The 26,887-nt window shown below is 38.1% G+C and overlaps 2 protein-coding genes across 6 annotated transcripts; one reads left to right on the plus strand and one right to left on the minus strand.

The window, feature by feature from the left end:
* Positions 1 to 188: 188 nt before the first annotated feature.
* camk1a (calcium/calmodulin-dependent protein kinase Ia) lies at positions 189 to 19,032 on the plus strand. 3 transcript variants are annotated; one of them, XR_011035413.1, is made up of 13 exons: positions 189 to 384; positions 2,435 to 2,553; positions 11,287 to 11,418; positions 12,315 to 12,389; positions 12,943 to 13,081; positions 13,175 to 13,301; positions 13,560 to 13,635; positions 13,705 to 13,817; positions 13,897 to 13,975; positions 14,625 to 14,712; positions 14,844 to 15,018; positions 16,896 to 17,054; positions 17,505 to 19,032. XR_011035413.1 is itself a non-coding variant. In XM_068315244.1 (12 exons), exons 2-12 carry the CDS (start codon positions 2,468 to 2,470, stop codon positions 16,997 to 16,999), a joined length of 1,194 nt encoding a protein of 397 aa, XP_068171345.1. In that variant the 5' UTR covers positions 189 to 384; positions 2,435 to 2,467; the 3' UTR covers positions 17,000 to 19,032. The 3 variants fall into 3 exon arrangements, 2 of the variants coding, with proteins under 2 accessions (XP_068171345.1, XP_068171346.1); XM_068315244.1 differs by having other exon boundaries at positions 16,896 to 19,032; XM_068315245.1 differs by lacking the exons at positions 189 to 384; positions 2,435 to 2,553 and adding an exon at positions 5,744 to 5,775 and having other exon boundaries at positions 16,896 to 19,032.
* Positions 19,033 to 23,022: 3,990 nt separating this feature from the next.
* On the minus strand, positions 23,023 to 26,887 carry si:dkeyp-67f1.2 (uncharacterized protein LOC556106 homolog). Of its 3 annotated transcripts, XM_068316158.1 has the most exons (9): positions 26,658 to 26,887; positions 25,600 to 25,698; positions 25,459 to 25,500; positions 25,228 to 25,357; positions 25,092 to 25,150; positions 24,613 to 24,663; positions 24,426 to 24,510; positions 23,496 to 23,622; positions 23,023 to 23,407 (listed from the first exon to the last, which is right to left on the minus strand). In XM_068316158.1, the coding sequence occupies exons 1-9, from the start codon at positions 26,668 to 26,670 to the stop codon at positions 23,303 to 23,305; spliced, it is 711 nt and encodes a 236-aa protein (XP_068172259.1). In that variant the 5' UTR covers positions 26,671 to 26,887; the 3' UTR covers positions 23,023 to 23,302. The 3 variants fall into 3 exon arrangements, with proteins under 3 accessions (XP_068172259.1, XP_068172260.1, XP_068172261.1); XM_068316159.1 differs by lacking the exon at positions 25,459 to 25,500; XM_068316160.1 differs by lacking the exons at positions 25,459 to 25,500; positions 25,600 to 25,698.

The raw sequence follows: 26,887 nt of genomic DNA on the forward strand, positions 1-26,887 counted from the left end.
TCCTCTTTCAAATCTCTGTATTTTCAGAAAGAATCCAGATCGCCTGTGTGGCAGTGTTGTATGATTAACTATTCACACTGACAACTTATTCCTGCTTCTATAATCGTCTACGTACTCTGCCTCGAAACGAGCGTTTTCCAAGTGCGCAGCATGGAACTTGCAGAAAATAACAAGCAGGTGTTCCTAAAAGCTGTTCGCATTATCTCCTGACAGACGGCAGCTCGATTTGAACGGGGAGTGATTTTATGCTGCACTACGTCCTCAGACGTCTGGTTTTCTTGACGTCAGGAGAAGTGCGAGCGGACCCAGCGCTGCGCACAAGCACAGCAACCACATTGCTCCCAACGGGAAGGAGAGCACTTCACAGCTACAGAGGCCATTTAGGTATGTTTTTTTTCCCCCATTCATTTAATAACCAAAATTCACAATTAATCGTTTATACTTTGTCCGATCGCGGTAAAACTCTCTAAACCTTGACAGCGCTTACAGATTCCAATCCAATCCGAAGATGCTGCCTTTCTTTGCCTGCCATACCCTTGAGCGCTGCATAGGCTACGGTTCTCGCACTCGCATTGCGCGCACATCTCCGACACGACAATCGGACTCATTTCAGGATGGCAGTCTTACTGCACTGACAAAATGTTTGTCAGTTCCATTCAGCGTCCGGCACGTCATTCACTTTGTAAAACCTGAATACAGGACATGTTATCAAATGTTCCCTTTCAAAGCCCCCGTGTCCTCTACTCTTCGTCAGAGAAATCTAATTGTTTAATGCTTCAGATGTTAAATATAGCACAGGTCCCCCAGCTGGTATGAGTCTCTGCTGACCATGCCTTTGTTTACTGAGACTGTACATGGTCCCTTTCCTGTGAACATCTCTGCTGCAGTTTGCCCTACTTTCAAGCTGTTATTTACTGCTATATTGTTGCGTGAGTGTTTGTCAGCAAAGAAGTCTGCACATATCATGGCTATTTTTGGAGAGTAGTCACATGGTATTGTCAGTGCAAATCATTTTTATTAATATTGATATATTTGATTCATTTCTCATGAATATTTCTGGTCCTATTCAATTGTCATTATAATTCGAGGGAGTTTGCTCAGCCTCGTATAAGTTGTTGTTGTATGAAACACCAGATCATAGATTTTGACAAATAGTATCCAGCATAGAAGAGTCCTGTTTTCTTTGACCATAATTTGATTTTACTGTGAAGATTCACATTCATCCAGATCATGGTAGACATGATTCCTACATTTCCCAGTTTGGGTTAAAGAAAGTCCATCCATCCATCCATCCATCCATCCCTCCATCCATCCCTCCATCCATCCATCCATCCATCCATCCATCCATCCATCCCTCCCTCCCTCCCTCCGTCCGTCCGTCCGTCCGTCCATCCCTCCATCCCTCCATCCGTCCATCCATCCATCCATCCATCCATCCATCCATCCATCCAACCCCCCCCCCTCTCTCTCTGGGCATGCCTTCAAGCTTTTTGTGCAAGTCTTGTTGACTTTATTCAACGCAGATGTACTTTGATTGGCGTGGCCTGTAGCCCAGCCAAGTCAAATGAAGTGGTCTTGAAAATGCAAGTAATGACTTTAACTAAAACCAATACAGTCACAGACTGCAACATCCTGCGACACCCCTGAATTCAAAATTTTACCCTAACCTACTTGCATAGGTCAAAGATCAAAGCTAGTGCTCTGATCTACAGCCATTGATCAAAAAACTAACTTTGATCTATGGTTTTACGCACAATCACCTTCTCCCTCGTCTTTCTATCTGGTTCCTGAGTGTACAAAAGTTGAAATTTGATCTTGACCTAGTTTTCTTAAGGTCAAGGTCATCATCTCATTTTCATCCCCTTTGCCGCCCAAGTAATGTGCGTTTTGTTTCATCTTTCTATCTGCAACAGTTGCGAACAAATTTGGTGGACATACTAACGGATGGGCGGACGGACAGACGAACGAATACACGAACACTCACAATTATAATACATCACCATTTTGAAGCGGAATGTAATAAAAAGTTATCATTCAAACTGCTGTGAACATTTTTAAAGGAGGCACAATATCTCACACTATTTATATTGTCTATAATCTCTTAATTACAGTAAAGAGTGCTAGAATACCAATTGATTGATTGATGATTATTTTAGTTTTAATATTTCCCCATTGTGTGTGTTGCATTTTTGTTTCTAAAACAGCATCTTAAAGTGGCCACAAGCTGATGATGATGTATGCTGACTACTGTATCTCGGAGGTTTTTGTCTGATCATTAAAAATGACTGGTCCTCTATAGGATATCACCATTGGATCAATGTAGCCATACCCTCCCAATCACTTTTTTTTAATAGGTTTTTCTGGGCAGACAGTGGGATAAAAACATATGCATGTACTGTGACTCCTTTTAAATTATTTCCTTTCTGTCCCAAAGCTGCAGTGTCGTAAATTCGATCAGCATTGTAGGATGCCTCTTGGGGAAGATGGCAATGGGTGGAAAAAGAAGACATCAGAGATCAAGGAACATTATAACTTCAAAGAAGTGCTCGGGACGTAAGTCACACTGATCATTTGGAATTGTCATGGCCATGATGGTGTGCTAACGGGGCTTAGTGGGCGATGGCAATGTACCCCACACTTCTAGGGCCCTAACCAGCTCACCTTGTGTCAGATGCATTATTTAACTGAGCTTTTTTTGTTGGTTTTTTGTGATGAAGAATCTGCAGAAGCCTCAACAGTTAATGCCTCAAGGTTAGATTGAACTATGAAAATTATAAACATAAATAATAAAGTAGAACATTTTACTGTGATTCAGATGAACTGTTGAATATGGAACACTTAAAACGCCATATCGTGTCTAGTAGACTGTTTTGTGGTAACATGGACCACATCTTGGGCGGCATGGTGGCGCAGTCTGTAGTGCTGTCGCTACACAACACGGCGGGTCCGTGTTCAAGTCCCGCTCTGTGCGTAGTTTGCATGTTCTCCCCATGTCGGCGTGGGTTCTCTCCGAGTTTTCCGGCTTCCTCCCACCTTCAAAAACATGAGCTTCAGGTTAATTGGCCGGTCCCAAATTGCCCGTAGGAGTGAGTGAGTGTCTGTTTGTGTGGTTGTCTGTCTTTGTGTGTGGCTCCGTGGCGCACTGGCATCGTGCCCGGAGTGTCCCCCACCTCACGCCCTATTCCAGATGGAATAGGCTCTAGCTCCCCGTGACCCGCTGTGGCAGACAAGCGAAAGAAAATGAAAAAAATTAAAATGGACCACATCTTGTTAAAGTATAGCAAACATTGGTTAAATAAAAATGGAGAAAAACACAGAGCACATACATTTATCCACTAACAGTCTACCACTCATTTTTCCTCTGCTCATGCTGCTAGATTTTTTACTTTTTCGAAAGATGACTGACATCGTCCCTTATGCCTATTTTTACTTGTCTTGCTATTGGCCAAACAATTTGCAAGTGTTCACTTTTGCAGTTAATGGAATTTAACAGAATATATAAAACTGAAAAAAAGGCTAGGATTAGGGTGCTGGAGGTGGAGCTTGAGTTGTAATATGTATTTAATATGCATATGTTTTTATTGTGGCTGTGTTCCTACAAGCAGACTCATGGGTGAATGAATATATTTAAAACAGAGCTTCTCATCTCGGTTGAAGTTGGAGAACCAGGTGAAGGCTGTCGACTGGTTGAGAGATTGAATGAGTGCTTGATTCCAGTTGAAGCCTGAATTGTGCCTGAGCAAAGAATGATGAGGCGTGAGCCAGCAAGGGAAGGAGTGGCGACTGATGCAAGAGATCTGAATGCAGAGAAATCATTGATTAATTTTGATATAACTGGAGAAACACTAGGAGAAAATATACAGGGATAAGTGAAAAGAGTGATATAGCTACCATATGGTTAGCTGACGAATGCAAGACAAGCTGAGTTCTGCTTTTTGACAACTTGAGAGGCAGCAGGTGAGGAATAGATTGGGGACAGGTGAGGAATTGTGCAGGAAGCCAGGATGAGACGGCATGCTTGGAAACACAGAGAGGACAGGAATGTCCTGGTGTGCATTGGTGTCAGGGGATGACAGCATTCTTGCCTTCATGTCAGCTCTGATTTGTTTCATGTTTTAAGGACAAGTTGTGTCTGAATGGACTTAAAGCAGGTGTCAGCACTAGTATTTTTTGTAGGAAAGCCTATGTTTCACACTGCCATGTACACTGAAATCGAAAGTCAGTGTTTCATCTTATTGTACACAAACACACACAAACATTCTTCAATCTTGTAATATAATCCATCTGTCTCTGAAGGCGTCAGACTCAGCCTCACCTCCTTCTGCTCATGCGATGATTGATGTTGTGTGAGACAGGGGAGCAGGTCACATATCACCTTCGTTTCAGCTTCATTTATTCACTAATCAAGAGCATATATTTGCTCACAGCATTAGGAAAGATCATTCTAATTGTAGCTTATTAATATATGAAATAATTTCAAAACTCAGGTTTAACCATTTTACCAGCCAACCAGCTATTTCTCATTGCAGTTACACTGACTCTGGTTTAATCAATTTATTGCTAGAATCAAAAGTAGATTATATTTTTTATCAATTTAATGCAGCTGTATCATGCAGTAAAGTGGAAAACTATGAGCACTAAACTGAGAGAGATCTGTGAATGCCCTCTCCAGGGAGACAGGGTTGAGTCCATCACCTCTCCTCCCACCCCAAACTAAGCACAAGAGGCACAGCACATAACCACCTGTGATGACATGACTTTGCTGTACGGAATGTTATCTTTTTTAGGTTCTTCTTGGAACCGCACCTGCCTCCCCAGTGAGACTTCAAACAGTCAGATTTTCATGACTGTGCAACTCTGGTTCACCTCCAAAAAAGTGAAGAAGGAGTGGGACGATAATGAGGCAGTCTGGTTATTGTGAGTGCTGGAGGAGGACATCAAACGTGACTCCACCAGTCAGTGTCTCAGTGCCTCACATACTGTATGAAATGCTCTTTGACTAACAGATTATAGATTTGATTCATGATTGCTGCTGAACTTTTAACAACTTCTGTTTGGATTCCACTTGGACTCAAAGGAACTTCAACAGTTATTGTAATTTGATGTGTGGTATTAAGGTTATATAACAGGGATTGAAGGAATGAATTACCAGGATACCATTCTCCCATATTTCAGGAAATATAGAGGGAAAAAATTAAACTATATTTTTTCCCACCTGTCATTGTAGGTGGACCTGGCAGAGGGCAGAATTAATGTGTTGACGGAAAGCTTCTTATCCTCAGAGAGAAGATTACAGAGGAGCTTTATCCAGGAACTTAGTATGTGACATTAATTGATTTATGTTGGAATATAATATTCAGATCCAGTCAATCCTCACAATAGTAGGTATGTTTGGAGTTTGATTTAGGACAACCTGTCCTTAAGGTAGCAGAAGGTAACAGATAACATAATGGTCAGCCTTTGATTGTACATATTGCAAGCCAGTTACGGCCTCAGGTAAAGGAATTTCAATATCTTGTCATAAAAGAGGGGAAAATTGATCAAGAGATGGACAGGGTTTTTGGGGGTGGTGTTAGCAGTAATACTGGTGCTGTGTCATTTCATCATGGTGAAGAGAGAGCTGAGTCATCAGCCAAAGCTGTGGGTTTATTTCCAACCCTTTTCCCATTGTTTTGAGATCTGGGGAGTGACTAAGGATTCACAGACATGAGCGGCTAAAATTAATTTTCATTTACAGGGCAGTACAGGCCAGCTGAGCTCAACCCAAAAGTCAAGGTGAGGACTTTTGTTCTTCCAGGAGTCAGTTGTGATGGTTGTGTATCTTATTTACAGTAGATGCCTCCAGGATGCCTACCTTTTGAGGTTCTTTGCCACTGTGACATGACCCCATGGATGGATGCATGGATGGATGATGGATGCATGGATGGATGCTGAAAAATATGCATTAGTACAATTCATCATGGCCCAATAAGATGTTTGGTTGATACTGTATGTGAAGTTATTTTCCATATTGATGTTGCCTAAAGTGTGGAAAATAATTATTAAATAAACATGAACATAAATTAATTTGTATGTAATGCCTACACATATCCACACTTGATTTATGTTTCCAAGACACACACATGCACACATGCACACACGCATGCACATACACACACATGCACACACACACACACACACACACACACACACACACACACACACACACACACACACACACACACACACACACACACACACACACACACACACACACACACACACACACACACACACACAGTCAAATTGATTGGGCAAAAAAGAGAAAGCTTTTTTGGTCTTTTGAAGGCATGTTTGCACTTGCATCATTGGGAGATCAACAGATTGATCATCCATCAGTCTCATAGCTGTCTACAATAGATACATTGATTGTGAAACTGTTTTACTGAGATTGTGTCTCAATGTATTGTAAAAAATGTATTTATTTTACTGTGGTAAAACCCCAACATCCAGGTTAAGCATCTCACTTGCCCTATTATGTCATTGCACCTCACAATATGACTCCACAATGGAACAATGTGTTTGTTGTGGGAAAACTGAGGTAAACAAGTCCAGTAACAGAACACCACCCAGGTTCAAGATCATGCAAGCTGTTTCTGGTCAGAATATCATAGCCTGCATTAGAATTCGAGGAGTCTTCAAAGGCTGGATTCTCCTAACTACCATTTGGTGCACGGACACAACCAACGGTCAATCCCAGGGAAAAAACCCTCTTGTTTACTGGGGTAAAGACTCAACATCCAGGCACCAAATAGGCTCCCACCTTGTCATTGGCTCTCACCAACTTAAAATAGAGTCCAGGCCCTCCTGATGAGCTTGGTTCTAATAGCCATGCTGTGGGTGGTGGAGAACCTTATTATACAGTGTTCTTGTTTGCGTGCATCATTGCGTCTTTGATGCACATTTTTTGACAATGATGCATGATCGTCAGACAGCATGCATCCTTGGGATGTATGCTTTAAATGCACTTCCATTCAACAAAAATATTCACAATTTTCCATTTCTCCACTTAAATTTCAACATGGAAATTGCCATTATGCTTTGATCTGGCATGAGTTTCTTGCTCGAGTTTCTTGCTCACGAGACTCACCTGCGTGATTTTGCCCTATTAAAACTGACAAAACGGCAACACGACCGCTGCTTGTTTATACACTGCAGTGAGAGCGAGGAGTTAGTGAGGCCCTAAAGAGCAAGCATAAGCTGTCGCTTATGCTTGAAGAGTACTGTTGGGTTTCTCTGTCTGTTAAAGTGCTGTGAAATGTCTGCTGATGTGATTAAGCGCTATACAAATAAAGGTTGATTGATTGATTGATTGATTATCACCATGCCTCCAAAAAAGATGCAAAAGTTGGAGAAAAAGCAAGTGACAATGAGTGCTTTCTTGAATAAAAAAGAACCAAAGTTAATGAAGCAAAAAAGACAAGATATTACTGACAGATATTACTGAAATGTGTGTGGAGAAGGCTCTTTCAGCATGGAGAAGGAGAATACAATGTATGAGTTAAAAGCAAAGACAACTAAAGTGAAAAGCAAAAGTGAAAAAAACTGTATTACATCTTTCTTTATTTCTAAAACTGATTTTTCAAAATGATTACTAGGCTTAATGTTTTGATAAAACTAATATATAATTTTACTCATTTTTTACTTAAACAGTTATAATGTTATTTATAAAAACACTAAAACTAACAGTTTGTTTAATTCTAATATTGTACTATTGGCAAAACTCAATCCTTGTGTACGCTTTTACTGTATATTCTGTTATTACATCTCGCTTCAAAGCAGTGATGTGTTGCGATTGTCAGTGTTTGTGCATTCTTCCGTGCGTTCCTTAATTCGTTTGTCCGTCCGTCCGTCCGTCCGTCCGTCCGTCTGTCCGTCTGTCCACCAAATATCTTTGCAACCGTTGTAGATAGAAAGGTGAAACAAAAAGCACATTAATCGGGAGGCGAAGGGGATGAAAGTGAGATGATGACTTTGACCTTGAGAAAAGTAGGTCACGGTCAAATTTCAACTTTTTCACACTCAGGAACCGGATAGGATAGAAAGACGAGGGAGAAGGTCAGTGTAAGAGCCTAGATTAAAGCTAATGCTTTGATCTACCTATGCACTAGCTTTGATCTACACTGGCCTTCTCTATATGCACTAGTCTATGAGTCAGGTACTGCTTTTGGGATACCCTGACCTAACCTGAGAGAAGGTCAGGGTAAGTCGGGGATGTTGCAGTCTCTGACTGTCTTGTTATTACTTTTGGAATGCATAAATGTCATGTTAGGATGCACACATTTTTCTTGAAGCACATCCCAGGGATACACTACTTTCTTGGGGTAAACTGAACTCTGTTATGTCTAGTCAGTATCAGTCAGTGACTCTAGAGTGGGGTCCTTATATACTAAATGTGGGCAAGGCAAGATGAGTTGTACTAATGTTATTCACATTGGCGTTACGTTTAGTTCAAAATACATGACCCAACTGCAGACAAGATGAGAATGAAACATAGATCAAATAAAAATACCTTATTACCTCCAAGTCTGACGCCATGAATCTGTTGGAAAAGGATGAGTACCGTAGTTGCTGCATCAAGTGAAGGAGCTAAAGAAAAGTTAAAAGAAAAGAGTTGAAAGAAAATTAATAATATGTAAGATCTAATGCCTTACCAGTCCACATACTAAAATCAACCACACATTTAATTTCGAACATACGAGGAATCTATAGAGCGTCCTCTTGAGGGATTGTCTTACACTGTACGATGCAATAGCACCCAGCATACTGTTGGCGCTTGGAACATTACCATAGAACACACAACAGCGGCACAAACATATTATTGTTTAATTACAAATATGAAATGCAAATTCCAACGGGTGGAATAATTTGATGTGTTATTTGAAAGTAAGGATATGAATGTTATGTTATGCTATGCTATGTTAATAAATATTCATTTGACTTAATTATAACCTCATTTTTAAGTGATGCTTTACCACCTAAGAAAAAAATATCAACTTGATTTTTAATTTTTGTCAGACCTGCTGCATGTTAACCACGTGTAAACTCATCACAATCCAAATTACTAAAATAATCTAATCAGACATTTGTAAGTTTCAGTAGTCTGTCTTATAAACCAACCACAAACTGCAGTAATTTACAATTTTCTGTCTTTTTTTAATGCAGGAAGGAAATTGTGGGTACTGTAGAAAACTAATCTTTCCAGTTCACAAATCAGATTGCAAAGCATTTTTTGGTCATAAAAGAAAACAAGAACCAATGCAGTCACAGACTGCAACATCTTGCGACATCCCTGAATTAAAATTTTTACCCTGACCTACTTGCATAGGTCAAAGATCAAAGCTAGTGCTCCGACCTACTGTCATTGATCAAAGTACTAGTTTTGATCTATGGTCTAACTTCTATCTTATCTGGTTCCTGAGTGTACAAAAGTTGAAATATGACTTTGACCTAGTTTTCTCAAGGTTAAGGTCACCATGTCATTTTCATCCCCTTTGCCACCCAAGTAATGTAATGTTTCTATCTGCAAGATAGAAACGAAGATATTTGGTGGACATACGAATGGACAAACGGATGAACACACGGACACTGACAATTACAATACATCACCGCTTTGAAGCGGAATGTAACAAACAAGTGAACAAACAAAAGTAGACACAGATGTTTACAGAGGACATAGTCCTTGTGTGGTGGCTGATGACTCGATTCCAGCCACACGCTACATCAGTCATCCTCACTCCCATTTTCACACATCTTCAGCTATCCCATCCATTAAAGGCAAAAATGTTGACAATAGCATTCCCGTGATTGCATTAAAATGTACAGTTCACGTTAGCTCACAAGAGGAAGTATTTTGTGAACCTTGTGAACTGAACATGTTTAAATCAAACAAAAATCCATTTCAGTTTTTGGGAAAAAGAGACTTTTTACAATCTTCTGACAAATTAAAGATATAATTATTAATCAATTAATGAAGAAAATAATCTGTAGAATAGTCAAACATTGCATTTTCATAACCATCAAAGATTTTTGTCAATGTGCAGAAGTTTGTGTAATTTGTAGAAATTTGCCTCGTATATTATTGAATTTAGCGTCTTACTTTTTGTTTACTGGTTTTTGATTTCAAAGGCAAAAACGCCTATTTGATAATTGCTCATTGACTGTAAAAAGTTTACAAATCTTAATCTTTTTAGAAGGCAGTAGCTGTAAACCATAAATCAATGAGAATTTGAACTTTATGTAATTTCACTTTTATATTTTTCAGGCGTTTCACAAATGAAGCCAGAGATATCTCTGGGAATAAATCATCTCTGCTCATGTGCATCAGCTCCAGTATAAAAATGATTCCGCCACACTGGTTCATTAAGCATAACATGGTGACTGCGTATAGCCATCTCAGAGTGACCATGGATCACAAAGAATGAAAGCGTTAATGTTGGTTAAGTAAAATTAAAATTTCAAGTTTTATGTGCCCGATGAAAAAGAAGAGGGAATATCTGTAAAAACAAGGACATTAAACTTTCCATGACAGAGCATGACAGAGGACACACATGTAGAGGATCCCTGCAGATCCTGACAATGTTTGTTGAATGTAAAGGCCACATCCTGAGCTCCCTCCCACGCTCCTCTGAGGAGAATGTCTAAATACACACCATTCTCCCTCTCACCATCACCATAATCCATAATGGTGTCTCGCCTCGCTCAGAGCCAGTCACACAATATTTATTGTATCTGTTACTGAATCAATAGAATACAGTAGTTTCCTTTTAAAGCAACTGATAGGCTTAATAGCATGTGTGTATGAGACTGTTGCTTCACCTTTCCCTCGAGCACAAAGCCTCTCTTTAATGTCACCATTTTGAATTAATCATATAATCTCCATTCATACACACACTCACACACATATCTCTTTTAAACTCACTGGTGTTGTGGTAAAATGTAGAGGGAGATTTTAGGAGGCCACATAAATGTGTGATAACGGAGTGTTAAACAAAGTGAAACAAACAAAAGCACAGCTTTATACAGAAAAGATATGATTAGTATAATAAAAAATTAATTAGTATGAAATATGAATATGTTGCTCTTTTGTACTTCTTTTTATATTTTTTAAAAATCTGTTAGTCCAGGAGAATTAATCTCATTTAAGCCATTCAGTTTTGTCCATTTCACCTTGTAGTACTTCAGATTTCTGTTTGTGTGCTTCTATTTGATAAATTTGTGTGTGTGTTTTTGTTTCCTCTGCTACAGGGGAGCCTTCTCAGAAGTGGTTCTAGCAGAGGAGAAGAGGACCCAGAGACTGGCGGCCATCAAGTGCATCCCCAAAAAAGCACTGGAAGGCAAAGAGACCAACATTGAAAATGAGATTGCAGTCCTGCACAGGTGAGGTTGTGTGCTTTGTGATGTTCCAGCTGAAGCTTTGTGTTCAGAAGGAATTAGTCAGCCTCTGACAACAATGCACGTATAACTACAGAAAATGTGCAAGTGGTCAATTAAATAGGTGACTAAATGCATGGTGTCAGTAGAAACAGTAGGATTGTGCACCGGAAATGTCAGGAGTAAAGAAGATAGGCCTATTTTTAGTGTCCTTGTTGCTAGGGCAACAGCACACAGAGATGGATGGTGTGGAGTTCCCCGCAGCAGTGTGCTGAGAAAAGAGAAAGAGATATAGAGGGTGGAGAAGTGACGAAGGGGTAGGCTATGATAGCAGGATGAAGATGTGGAAGAATGGGAGGAGTGGAGCTTAGACAAATACCTCAAGTCATTGTTAAATAAATACACAAAGAAGATGAGAGAAAAGTCCACAAGTAGGGATTTTCCATCTCGACCAAAAGTTCCTTTGGCTCCACTCTGCCGTTGAGACGTTGTAGTGATGCTGGTTTTAGCAACTGAGTTTGAAATTCAAGAGAGATGCATAACCGTCTGCAGAGTTGTTTCATACAATAAATGATTCAAGTCTCTTGCTTTTGTCCTTCTGTGAGACACTGCATCTGATGCTCTTCTATATTGATGGATCCATTGTCAGACATTGGTCAGCTGGAGCAGGAGGTAGTTTCCATGTCTTAAGTTGTTCATTATTTTTTTCAAATATTGTTTTAGGGCAAGGCAGGTTTGATTTGCATTTCCTGAAGACCATAACAAAGGAGTGAACCGCTCTACAGTTGAATTATGCAGCAAGAATGCCATCTGGTGACCAGTTGATTGTAAGCACTAGGGACAAGTGGCTCATTTGAAAAAGCAGCATACTCTGATGACTTCTGTACATTTTGCCCTCTCAGAATCAAGCATCCCAATATTGTTTCATTGGAGGACATCTTTGAAAGTACATCACATCTATATCTCGTAATGCAGCTGTGAGTTTTTGCTCTTTCTTAGACACATTTGCCAGGTTCATGATCATTTATAATCATTTATAGCAAAATTTACCAGGAATGTAACAAGCAAACATGTGACCATTTGCTATTGTAATTATTTAGATTGAGGATTCATATACAGTACGACATATGTATGATCAAAAAGGCTATAAATAAAAATCAAGACAAACATATTTTCATAGTTATCCCAGAGGTCCTGTATATCACTCATACAGTTTCTGTCAGATTATGACAATCCAATTCAGACAAGCTGTATTTACTGACAGTGTCTAACATTAAAATTTGTTTTATCAATATTTGTCTGCAGAGTCTGATAATTGGTCTCCACTCTCCAGTAACAGCTTACATCTTAAATGGAAGTACTTGAAAAATTAATCGATTTCAAATTTTGTGGATTATAGATTTCAGATACAGACTTTATAGATATTGAAAACCTCTGCATAGTTGAAGTTTGAATTTATCAGAAACGCTGTTATATTTATATCGTTAGCAAAGGTGCATCGGTACTGAACAGTTGTTTGTGACCTGGCAGGGTGTCTGGGGGTGAGCTGTTTGACAGGATTGTGGAGAAAGGTTTCTACACAGAGAGAGATGCCAGCCAGCTCATCCACCAGATCTTGGATGCAGTCAAATATCTCCATGATATGGGAATTGTCCATAGAGACCTGAAGGTATCATTGTTCTGGGAGCACAGAAGAATAGTAGTTGATGTTTTTTTCCATTTCAGAGCCATCCTTTTTTATCTTTTTTCTTCGTCTTTGCAGCCAGAAAATCTGCTGTACTACAGCATGGACGAAGACTCTAAAATTATGATCAGTGATTTTGGACTGTCTAAGATTGAGGGGGCTGGCAGTGTCATGTCCACAGCTTGTGGTACTCCTGGATACGTGGGTAAGGCATTGTATCTCCTTTCAGTAAGGCTCTCCTCAACTCTCTCTTTCATGAGCTCAGCGTTTGTTGTTACGGCTGATACCCCTCTTCAGTCATTGTGTTGTGAGAGGCTCTTTCATTCTTGACTGAATCATTTTCAAGTGTCTCAGAAGGGCTCTTGACCTGTTGAACTTGACCTACCGGGGCCCACATGTTGCTTAAAGTTCAAGATTACTTGACTGCTGTCATACACTTTTCCTGAATGTGTGTTTTTCACAGCTCCTGAGGTTCTTGCACAAAAGCCGTACAGCAAGGCAGTGGACTGCTGGTCCATAGGAGTTATTTCTTATATCCTGTAAGTTTGAGTAAATCCAGTCGGTAGAGTCATTGTTTTCTAGTGCTGAATACATTCCAATATCCTCAGGTTATGTGGATATCCTCCATTTTATGATGAAAATGATGCCAAGTTATTTGAGCAGATTCTGAAAGCAGAGTATGAATTTGACTCTCCATACTGGGACGACATCTCAGATTCAGGTACAACCAGTTATTAAAAATGCCTGCTTCCAGGTGACTTGGGACAGTTGGCAGAAAATTTGCATTTCTTTGTTTGCAGCCAAAGACTTCATCTGTCACCTGATGGAGAAAGAGTCTTTAAAAAGATATACATGTGAGCAGGCCCTCCAGCATCCATGGTAAGAAAGTTGATAGGCCTGATATCTACAGAAATAGCTGATCAAAGAGCCCAAAAAACAGAACAGAACTGAAATGAATCACAGAACAAGCAAAGTACCTCAAATTGTGTAGTTTCATTTTAGGATATATAGGTTTTATGTCGTACTTCCTATGTATATAAATTGACCATCGTTGGCATTTACTGATAAAAAAAACCCCATTGAATTATAAGGATTGAAAATAGGCTTCTATCTTTTTTCACTATTATCTAACATACTGCAGACCAAATGAAAATAAAACACATGAGGAAGATGTACGACAAAAGTAATTATTTCACAAAACCGTTAGTCTCTTGATGTCAGAAATATTTACATTCAAATGTTTTGTTCAATTTCACAGAAGGTGCAGAAATCCAAGATATTTATTTACCTTTAATATACCCATGATAAATTTAATTATAAAAGCTGATTCTATCAGAGGCTAGAACTGGCCAATATGAAAAATTTCCTTGAAAAATGACTATTGATAATTGAATTTATCAATTAATATCAAATTTAAGAATGGGTTAAGTTTATGTTGATGTTTTAATTGAGAGGATAAATGACTCAAATGGTTCCAAGAAGTCTCCACAGCTAATGTCAAGTTGACCTATTCTTCATAACTTTGCAGGATCTGCGGAGACACAGCGCTAGACAAGAATATCCATGAATCTGTCAGCGCTCAAATCAAGAAAAACTTTGCCAAAAGTAAATGGAAGGTCAGTGTATTGACTGAAAGAGCAGTATTAGGACTGGCAGGAGTTACAACACATTTTGTTTGCCTTTGTTGTTTTTCCCCCCAGCAGCTGTCAAAAATGCTTTTTCGTCCTTTCTCTCTGTACCCATCTAGCAAGCATTTAATGCCACAGCAGTGGTGCGCCACATGAGAAAGTTGCAGCTGGGCACTAGTCTCGAGGGACCCAGTCAGCTTACTCCCACCAGTCCCTGCCATGGACATCTGCTCCCAGAGGAAGAGGAGGAGGAGGAGGAAGAGGATGATTTAGGAAATGGGGAGGAGGAGAGTTGTAAGTTATCATTTCACAGTAAATGAACAGTTCCTTACAGTTTTCAACCCATGCTTTAAAAAATAACTGAATATAAACATAAATAAATAAATAGTAAAAAACAGAATAACATATTATTGTTAAAGTTGTTCGCTGTCTTGCTGTATCTTAATTCAGACGTCACAAATTTCAAAGAATAGATGTATGAGGAGATGATCTTTGTAACCCACTAATTATTAAGAGGTTCCTGTGTTAACCATCTTAAGGGCTTACTTCTGTCACCTTACATTATTGAATTCTGAAGTTGAGTATCTGATAAGTCATTGCAAATCTAAATCATTGTTGCAAATTTCTAAAATCTGTGTCAAAGTAGTGGTAATGGTAAAAACTGTTGGGCAGTAGTAGATTCTAAAAAATGATTCAAGGACCTAGTAAATGTGACAGTAATAATTAGTTATGCATGCTCAATAAAAATTCTGAATATCATCATGATGAGTATTTGATTTGACTACATCAAAATTAATTAGTAAAACTCCAACAGGAATATTTGTATGAAATAGACACATGTAAATTAAATTTACTTACTTTAAATAAAGTATTATTTGACCCACAGATTATATTGGTTTAAATACTTGTAATAATAAGTGTATGTTTCACCAACCTTTTTGAGAATATATTAACAAATATCAGTTAGTTTTAATGAGTGCAATTATTAAACAAGTCAACTCAATTTTATTGGAGACGTAACAACTTAAAAACATCAAGTAAACAGAAGGGTAGAGCAGATGTCTTGAAGACAGATCGCCCAGCCATCAGTGGTTCAAATACCACTCCTGCCAGGACATCCCTTGGAGTGTGAGATGACAGTGGGAGTTGTGAGCTCACCTCCCAGCCACTGCCAAGTTGCCCTTGAGCAAGGTGCTGTCCCCCCTCTTTTTGGGATGCACCCCCCCCCCCTCCAAATTCAGTTACATTTACTCAATTTGTGTAGGTAATTGAACCAAATCAATTCGTTCAGACGTACTACAAAATATTACTTAGATTTTACTCATGACTCAGGTTTTGTTTTAACAGATTTGAGAGCTTTCATATCTACTCAATATTTGTAAGTGTAAAAATGTTTCACTGATTGAATTAAGTAACATGCAGTATTATTTTTTTAAGTGTATAAAACTACCACAGTGTGTTGTAAAGTAGTACAGTAAAGCTGTGTAGTAGAAAAAAAACATAATTGATACACAATTTGTTACAAATAGATTTATCTATATTTAGTAGTGTATTGAAAGGTACCTTGAAATCTTTGGAAATCTGTATAAATGACAAGAAAATTTTTTCATCATTTCACATAGTACATAGACAGTACACAGCGAAATAAACAGATACTACAGAAATGTCCAATAGCAAGCCTCAGTTTGTTTACTTCAAATAATTTGGCTTGGAGAACCAGAAGTGTTCTTCGGAGCTGTGAACATCTTGTAGATACAGCTGGTATCAGTCCATCTGTAGACACTACAGCCGTCTGCCGTAAAACCAGCCTTGAATTTCCTCAGAAAATGTTACACTGGCTGGTTCTTGTCGAACGAGCACACACTTTAAATTGAGATCAACCTCCAGTGTGGAGCATGTAAACAAACCAGAGTGTGCAGATGAACAGGCAGCTGTTTGATTCGTCGACTGCTCATAAATAGCTCCTCATGCTGTTAGGAACAGTATCTAATTCAGAGAGCTTTAACTTTTACTGAACATTTAAATGCAACTGTAAAAGGTTTGGGGTTTGTCGTGGTATTATATTTTCTATTATTTACCTAATATCTCTGTGAGAGCAAACTTATTTTGACCTGCTCTACATTTTGAGAATAGAACCCTTTAACTTCACTTGTCTCCCTTATTCTCCTCAGTGTCCCACTATGAAGATGGTCGCCGTGGGAGCACTGAAGGTAGCACAGACCGGGACAGCCTGAGAAGCTGCACCTATTGCTGCAGGCCAACCAGCCGTGTTTGAGCACAACCTCCATTTTTCACGAGGCACTCAGAGCCCGCCCGCCCAGTCTGGCCAGGTATCCAGAGAATCAATCAGGCAACATACAACAGAGTAGATCTACAGCAAGCTGATGAATGACATTGAATCATACTGTCAACCACCCCCCCACCCCCCAACACGTACACACACACATGCAATGACCCTAACCCAATGACAAAAAAACACAAAGCTGCTCTCAGTCACTTTGTTTTAAAGAACAGGACTGTATGCTTGTTTTCCTTGAAATCAATCCCTCAGCAATCTAACTTGCAGTTGTCTTTTGTGCAACGATAGACGGTGGTTGTTTGTCTCTGTGTTACAAGAAGTGGTGTGTCAGGAAGGATCTAAGCCTTTGGAGTTAATCAAAGACGAGCCAGTGGCCTAAAGCTGTCCTCTTTTGTTAGGTCTGTTCACACATTACCTGTCACATCTACCTCTAACCACAGTGTTTGTCTGTCTTTGTCCATCTGACTCTCACACCCTACAGTTCTGGCAGCTTTCTTTGAATATCTGGCCAGACAGGGCACAAAGAAAAAGGGATCACTTTCTCGGGGGCAACAGTTCCGAAAGCTACTCCTGCATGTCTTATAATCTTTACTCTTCAATGTGACCGAGTCCAGTCACTGTAGCTGTTTGGTGGAATAGATTTAATCTCAAGGAATGTCTGCAAAAGGGCATGTGACACTGCTGATGCCACCTGTCCGTCTGTTCTGTTCAATAATTTCCATCTTTTTTCTCACATTAAGTGTTCCTGTCCTTTTATAAGTATTTTAGCTTTTGTTTGGTAGATGATTAAGAGTTTATGGACTCTAATTTTCTGAGTCAGACTGGGTTTGTGAAGATTTTTCCTGAGCGTGGAATATCTGCATGCTTCTGTTTGGAAAAGCATCAAAAAGTATGAACATCAAAAAGACCATTTTGGACCTGTTGTTTTATGGTTATGTTATAGAGGTTCAAACTGAGATCCCTGTGTCTGTGTATCCGAGTGTGACCTATCATAAAATCACCTTTTACCACCGTGTTAGGTGCTATTTTGAATTATGTTGAGACTCCACAATGCCTGGAAAGAAAATGATCATATTCCTGTTTGTGGCAAATTTCTAAATATCCACCAGCTCTCAGTCTCTGGGTTTTACGCTGAGTCGGAAGGATCTCAGTCTGGGCGCTCTGTTTTCTCTGTGCTGTGTACCTTTAGTGGAAGAAATTTTGGTCTACTGTTTGCATGACCTGGTTAAATATGTTTACATGAATGATGGTGACTTAGTATAAACACACAATTATTATTACTCTGTTGTATTGAAAAATTATGTAAAACTGTAATTTTGAGCTATGTAATGTGAAGTGAGTAACACCAGAATTAATGTTGTTACAAAGTACAACACAGCACAGTGGACATCATTTGCATTGACGCTGACAGTCAGGTCTCTACCTGAGTGACACTTCTGTACTATGTTTACCCACAGCTGAAATAGTCTTTCAATCTGTTTTCTTGCTCTTGCTTACTTCAAACTTCTTAAAAAGTTTATCACTTCCATGATTTAAAGAAATCCCATATCTGAATTTCAACTACATGTCATACAAAAATGACTCAGATGAAGGGCAACGGGGGCAACCTTTTGGTTACAAGTGAGTAAAAATCCATACAAAACCATATTATTTTTGATTTGTAAATGTATGTGATGACATAACTACTGAGATAGTCAACCAATACATCATGAAAAATGTCGCCTATAGATCCACTGCCTTTGATTTGCCATGAATACTTTCAGGTCAATAGTACAGTAAAATAATGTGATCTCTCTGGATTTACATGACTGCAATTGTGGAAAATATGCAAACTGAGTGAAGGGCTTCATGTTAACTGTAAGATAGCTAATGTTAATGACTTTTAGAACCTTGCTATTATTTGTTTGGTAATGACCCGATGTTAACTTTACCTGAGGTTTGTTTCCACTTGGCTGTGTGTGTTTTATAAAGCTCATTTTACCTGTTACACATTAAAATGCATAAAGAATTGTGTATATATATATATGTGTGTGTGTGTGTGTGTGTGTCTGTGTGTACACACACACACACACACACACACACACACACACACACACACACACACACACACACACACACACACATATATATATATATATATATATGTGAGTGTGTGTGTGTATATACACAGACACACACACACATATATATATATGTATGTATATATGTGTGTGTATATATATATATATATATATGTGTGTGTGTGTGTCTGTGTATATACACAGACACACACACACACACACACATATATATATATATATCCATGTATATATATGTGTGTGTGTGTGTGTATATATATATATAAATATATATATAAAAATAAGTATATATTGTATATCTTCTTTTGTAAAAGCTGTTTGGAGCTACAAATGTATGGATGCAATGCATCATGGGTTATTGAACAACATGTAAGAGATACGATTGCAGGAAAATAAATTAAACTTCCTTGTCTATGCATTGTGTGTTCTGTCATCATACACACGTTTTATTTTTACGTATCTGCTGAGAACACAATGTCCTGTGAGGAAGCACTGGAAAAGATTTAAATGTATAATTTTAGATTCACATATAATATGAAGAATGCAAAATTGATGCATTACTATATACAGTATATATATATGTATATATATATTTTTTTTTTAAATGTGTACTTATTTGACCTCTTTGCTACTTAAACCATATAGCACTGCTGTAAATTACAGCACAAATAAACATCTCTCTCATTGCCAAATGAAGTTAGGCTTTTTTCTGTTACAATATTGTAAATTTCTTTTATCTCTTGCCTGTTCTTTATGTGATAATTTATTGTCATCAGACAACATATGAAAACATTATTTTCCTTATCAAAAGAGTCACAAGAGATGCAAGAGTTATTTTTATAATCAATTTATGAATTGACAGTATAGGAACTAGTCACATTGGCAGGGCCGTCTTAACAGTGGGCAGCATATGATGCCGCACACCACTGAAAACACAGAACAGAGCTGACATGGCTTCATGAAACGTAACGACCTAATTCATTCAAACTATTGATTTTAGTGTATCAATGAAGTGGAATGACTAATCCATCAATGAAACTAATATTGATCCAAAGGAAACAAAAAGCTCCTTTAGTGCCTCTTACGCATTTGAGAAGTGCATCACCAGCTGAGCTGTGTCAGCAAAAATAACAATATTGGGGATTTTATATTCTTGTTATTATTCTCAACAGTCTGTTAAGAGTAATAACAGACTGCTGTTCACGTCCTGTGAAGCCAGAGTAAATATATCGTACTTTATGAATGTTCAGGTTTATTCCAATGTCCTGAGATCCACACAATTACAATCCACAGCTGCATTGATGTAAATGGTTTCACAAAATAAGCTGCATGACGAGAAATATTGACCATCTTTACGAGCTGTCCTTAACCCCATATAGCTTATCCGCTCAGAGAAGCCAATGTGTCTAAAAGATTTCCTCCGCTCTTTGCAGTCAGAAAGGATGTCGATGCTGCTCTCCTGTGGTTCACTGTAGAACAGCAATGGTGCTTCATCATCTGACATTATGAAGGTAAATCTGTAAATAATGAACATCTTTACAAAATACAACACTTTATGGTCTCTGAATGGATAACTGATATTACAGAACGTGACCAGAATGTTTGCTAAAAATTGAGAAATGCAAATTTTCTCTGGCCTCTGATGGCTTTTCAACAGCTCTTAATGAAGTGGTGATCACTGTTTACATTCATCTTTTGCCCACTTCTTCTTTTTTAAGAGTCCTTGAAGCTTATTAGTTCTTCATTTTTTAATTCTCCTAACAGGAAACACAAAAGACTTTTTAAAAGTTTTATACAACCAGTAAAACACTGAAGTGCGAGTATTTATGTCTATGTGTCAGGTGTTGACCCTGCTCTTCAAACTGTGTTATCTTCTGTACTGTGAAAATGCAGAATGCTTTGTCGGTGTCTGTGTCAGTTCTCAGTTATCCAGGTCATGGTTATCCAAAGCTGTTTAAATCAGTCCACTGGACTTAAAGAAAGTTTCTTGAAAACGTTTCGCCTCTCACCCATGAGATGACTGTTTAAATCAGTCCAGTGGATTGATTTAAACAGCTTTGGATAGTATGTATTGTCCCAACATCCAAGCCATCATAACATCCACCAAAGTCAGCCTTACAGCGTAAGGCATATTGACATAAACCATTGCAGTTCTTATGACCCACAATCAAACCTACTTACAGCAGTCAGGAATTTTAGGCTCCACAAAGCTGAGAAATTCACTTCAGTGGTACAATTCTGTTGGTCTGTGTGACTGTAATGGAGCACTGACACACTAATTGCATAACTAATTTCCACAATGATTTTCACATCATAAAAATGTTTTTTGAGCTACTGTACATTTTAGATTAATTTAAAGGAAAGATAATAAGGGAATTATGTTGTTGGGCTACATAATGGTCCAGCAGCAGTTCATCTGAGCTCTGTGTGGTGTATAGTATCTGACATTTTGATATTGGTGTATAACATTTTAGACTTTTGCACTTGTAAAAATAAATTTGGACATGAAATTAAATTAAATCTACTTCATTGAGCCCCATAGAGGAAATTATTTAGCCACACTGTTGTCATTCTTAAGTATTGTTTTGTGGTATTTTATTAAGCTTTGATTAACAGTGGTGATTAACATTAAGATTTAAGATTTAAAGATTATTAAAGATTTTAATAATCATGAATATGGCTGACTCCAGAAAGTGCACTTCCAAGGAAACAGCAAGGTTGGGGTTAGAGTTAGGGTTAATGTTGGGGTTAAATACTGACATGTTTGCAATTACAACACTAGGTGCGTTTAATTAAAGGCTTCATTTTGTTGCTTATACAGAATTTAAAAAAAAGGAGCATTGTCATTTTTGATGATGATGATGATGATGATGATGATGATGAAGATAATGCTGATGATGATGAGACAATGATGATGAATTTATGCTAGAGTAGCTCTATTTGTTCTGAAGAAGACCTGTTTTATTCCTGACTTTCAAAGATGTTGGATATTTTGTGTACATGTTTTGTTATCAGTGGTAATCAGCTACACAATATCTGGGCATCAGAACAATAAACAGTATGTATATCAGCCATGATTAATGTACTCAAAAGCCAGCAGTCAATGTACAAAAAGCTAAAGTCTAAACAAGACGAGTGAATTATCAGAATGCACAGAAGTGTAATCATTAATGAGGCATTTTAATGGTAATTCTGCTGCTGTTTGGTTGATGAGGAAAGAGTCCTGCTTGTTGGTTAAATCTCCATCAGAGTATTTTGTGAGGAGGAATTAATAGGATGTGACGGAATTAACACTCTCCAAGGCCCACAGTGTTGGCAAGGCTCTTTTTAATTTGATTAAGGCCTGTTTTGTGCAGGAAGTCACTGTCTTTTTAAAATAAATGATAAATGTTTACAATATGTTCAACAGCTTTTAGATTGCCATGTATCTGAGAGAGTTGTTGGCCTCTATCCCATTACCCTAACCTAAGAAGACAGTGTTCAGCATTGTGCTGATTGACAATGGCAGAATAATAAAACTTTACAGGATGCTTTCCCTTTGCCAAGAACTGAGGAATCTTTGGTTATACTGTCTGGAAGAAAGTTCAGAGGTTCATTTTCCATGCACACCATGTTGATATTGTACTGAGCCATCTGCAAACCCCCCCCCCCAAAAAAAACACTTTAAATTGAAGCCATATATAAGCATTCTTCAAAAGAAAGGTAAAGTACCATGGTCATGTTGTCTCCAGTGAGGGTGTGTGCACAGATGGAGAGAAAATATTCCTTTTAGAAGAGGACTGAATATCTCTTCCAAAACAGGTAGAAAACAGATATGAATGGAAATACTGTGGACTGGATGAGAAGGAAATAAAAAATGCTCCCGTGTTCAGTTTGAAAAAAAAAAGTTTAATAATATATGATTCTCCACCTTATGTAATCTGAAAAAAAGAAAGAAAAGTTTTTTTACTCTAAAGGGACATACAGTGGAATATTGAAGTGCCCACGTCAAGTAGTCAATTTTATTTACACAGCCCAGGACCACTAATGCCAAACGGCTTTACAGCTTATCCACTGACTTTACTTAGGGATGAGGAAAATCTCTGGACGACGAACAGAGAGTGTTTTCATTCTCTTATTGTGTCTAACAGGTTTTGAATTTCAGAAAGAGTGTAAAGCAATTTGAAGTGGTGTGATGATTCCAGAAATGTCTTGAAATCCATTAAAGGTTAAGTCCACCAGTCAAGGTCTTTGGGAAGCAGCCACCTATTTCCACTATCCCTGGCCATCCTTCATAAATGTTGGTTTCCTTGTTGCTAACAGCGTGCTGCCAGGGGACCAAGAGAGGAGAACAGTGTCTTACAGTCAGAATGTTTGTTTTGTGATACATAACCACTAAGAACAAGAGAACCAACCTTTTCATAGAGGCTTTTGTTTTGTGCCCCTGCTCTTCCAGCAAACACCCAGCCATCTCTACTTTTCACAGCCTCGATCAAAGTGCTTCCCATGCCAACAAATACCTCCCTTATTTCATCTGTCAGTCTGCCACAAAGTAAAAGAATATAGGTTGTCATCATTTTGACAGTGAATCACAGACACATGATGCCTGTTGAAACAGTCTGTAAGCGGTTGGTCATCAGTCCATCACCCAGGATTGTTGAAGATTACCAAGTTACCAAAACTGTGTGCAAAGTAAGTTGCAAGATTCCCCTATATTTAGCAACTTCTTTTTTCATAGTCATGTTTTTGTGTGTGACATAATGACATTAAAAAGTGTAATATCCCTTTAAAAAGAACATGTGGAACAGAAATGTGTGCATTGCCTGTCATCTACACCAAATTGGCAGTAGTGATACTTCATTTATCATATACTGTAACTCTCCTTATACACTGACAGGATCCAACAGTAATTCATTTTGTACACAAAGGTCAGAACAGTCCAGGTTCACACAGTGAAAATGCTTAAAGTACAGCAACAGTCAAGGCACCTCAAGGCACCTACAGACTGGAGGAAACAGTTTGTTCAGGTGGGTGACGTGGACATGCATTGTGACCAGGATCAGCTGATGTTCCCTTTAAATTGTTATTGACTTAAGATCAATTGTGTTTGTCTATGGTGCAGGATCTCCTGCTACCTCAGTGTGGCAATGAGCCAAAAACTGGCTTGATTGCACTTCATTTTAGGCAAACATTTTCATGGGTGCTCAGATGAGCACAAGGCTCCCCGCATGAATCTATTGGCCCTTGGGGACAAATATAGTTTTTTTTTAAATTGGATTGAAAATGAAAACTATGTCTGTCTGATACAAGAACAGACAGAACGGAAGATCGAGCCATTGACTTACACTTGTGTCACATCACCAAATGAGGCCGCCAGAACAATCATTCCTGGTTTTATGTTCCTCAAGTATTCCAAGATTTCTTCTGTGTCTTTTTGAAGGCATTAAAACACAAACACACCCAAATTATTCAATATTTCAAAGACGTTTAAAATAGGAACAGAATTGAGCAGATAAAAACAACTTGACTTACTTCCGTTCTTCATATTAAGGCTGTCAACATTTTCAACATCTCCACTTTCATCTGAGAAGGAAAAATAAATAAGTAATATAATATAATATAATATAATATAATATAATATAATATAATATAGTATAATATAATATAATATAATATAATATAATATAATATAATATAATATAATATAATATAATATAATATAATACCGATCAGATGTCATGGAATTTATGTTAAAATATCCTTTAATTGACAATCTACTTAGCTATCATAATGTTTTGACAGACTCCATTTTCTGGTTAAGATCATGTGGTGCAATCAAAGCTCTGGAAAACCAGCGTAAAAGAGCTGAAAGACAAACTACTTTGTGAAGTTCTGTGGTTAGTTCAAAAGATTTTAATCAGGTGACATTATTTACTTGATATGATTCTTTGCTCAGTAAACAAACCTGACAGAGTAAAGTGCATTGGTATTAAAAAAGATATTTTACTCACCATTCACCACTACAATGTTCAGCCCTGGCCTCACATTATTCAACACATGACTCATAATGCTGCGGAGAAACCATCAAGGCTGAATTTCACTGCAGAGCCACTGTTTTCGTCCTTAATTAAAATAATAAACACATACATTTTACCCTCAAAACAAATCTTTGGCCCGACCACATTAGCCGCTCCACTCCTGATGTTCAGAGCAAAGCGGTCTGGTAGACAGACTCTGGACAGGCTGCACTTTGGTTCAGGTGCGATTGTGACAGAAACTGTAAAAAAAAAAAAAAAAAGACTTCTCATACTGCATGATGGTGGATACACATGGTGTGGAAGTTAGGTATTTCTGAAAAGATGACTATCATTAATTTACCTGTTTTTAATGTCAGGGCAATTTCACGTATGAAATCATACTCTATAATAAAAGTATTGGAGACAGTTTTATTAAGATTTAATACGTAAAACCGAACAAAAAAAATGTAGCTTAGGAGATAATAAGTAAAAATTATCTCACCAAGAAATTGTCTTGCTTTCTGCCATCTATCAAATGATTTGCTTGAGAGTCCCCATGTTATCAGGAGGATAACCATTATAGCACAGATGTTAAATGTAGCTGTCAACCACAAAGAGTATATAGATGCAGATATTCAGACAAACAATTACAATCCCATTTCCAAAAAAGTTGGGACACTGTGAAATATGAGTAGAAATAGAACGTGATGACTTGAAAATTTTAAACCCCATTTTCTCAATTATAAATATGTCGTGAATTTGATACAGTTCTGTAGTGGGCATCAGTGCAGCGGCTCAGAAACACTCAGAAGCCACTGTGTGAACAGAGTTCATTATTGCTCCACAGCTGACAATCAAAAATCTACCACGCAAAAGGGAAATTGTATTTTAACCACACCCAGAAATGATACCTCCTTCATGGTCTTGAACTTGTTTTAGAGGGACTGAGAAGAAGTGGAAAACTGTTAATATAACAAGTCAAAATTAGCATTAAAAAAAAAAATTCTTTTATGTAATCATGGATGCCACATCCTCCAGGTTAAAGGAGAGGGACCATCAGGGTTATCAAAGCAAAGTTCAGAAGCCAGCATCTGTGACGGGATGGCAGTGCAGTAGAACAGATGGATGACCTGTGCATTTGTGAAGGTTCCATTAGCTTACTGTATAATAATGGTGTCTTTAATGTAGCTGTCTGTCTGAAGTACATCAAGCATGAAAGGGCAAATGTTCCACTTTCAATTTAGAGTAGTTGGTCTCCTCAGTCCCCAGTGCCTCAGTCCCCAGTGCTTGATACTGAGTGTTGTTAAAGGAGGAGGTGATGTAACAAACTGGACAATTTCCCATGGCTTTTCAAACCGTTGCATGAAATGATAGCATGAGAATCTAAATAAGAGTATAAATTTAATAAACAATTACATTTTTCTTTCACATTTGAAACAATTTCTTTTCAATATCATATTGGGTTTCAATGATTTGGAACATCACAACATCATTCCACTCCCCAAGATACCCTTAGTGTCCCAACTTTTTTTGTGTGTAAAGAAAGTCAAAAAATCTCACCTCGGCATTTCATAACTGCAACAAATGAGAGTTTCTTTTCCTTAAGGGAAGAACTGAGGCCTTTGAATCTCACTTCAAGTATGTCCTGTCAACACGTAATATTGTAGATACAGCAGATGTTTGATTGAATCTCATCTGTGACTGCACTGCCTGATAATTCATACATCCATGCCTTATGAGAAAAGTCTAATGTCTGAGGATATGGATATGCAGAAGTTGTGACAGCTCTC

This window comes from Antennarius striatus, chromosome 5, assembly GCF_040054535.1.
Source record: "Antennarius striatus isolate MH-2024 chromosome 5, ASM4005453v1, whole genome shotgun sequence".
Lineage (NCBI taxonomy): Eukaryota > Metazoa > Chordata > Actinopteri > Lophiiformes > Antennariidae > Antennarius > Antennarius striatus.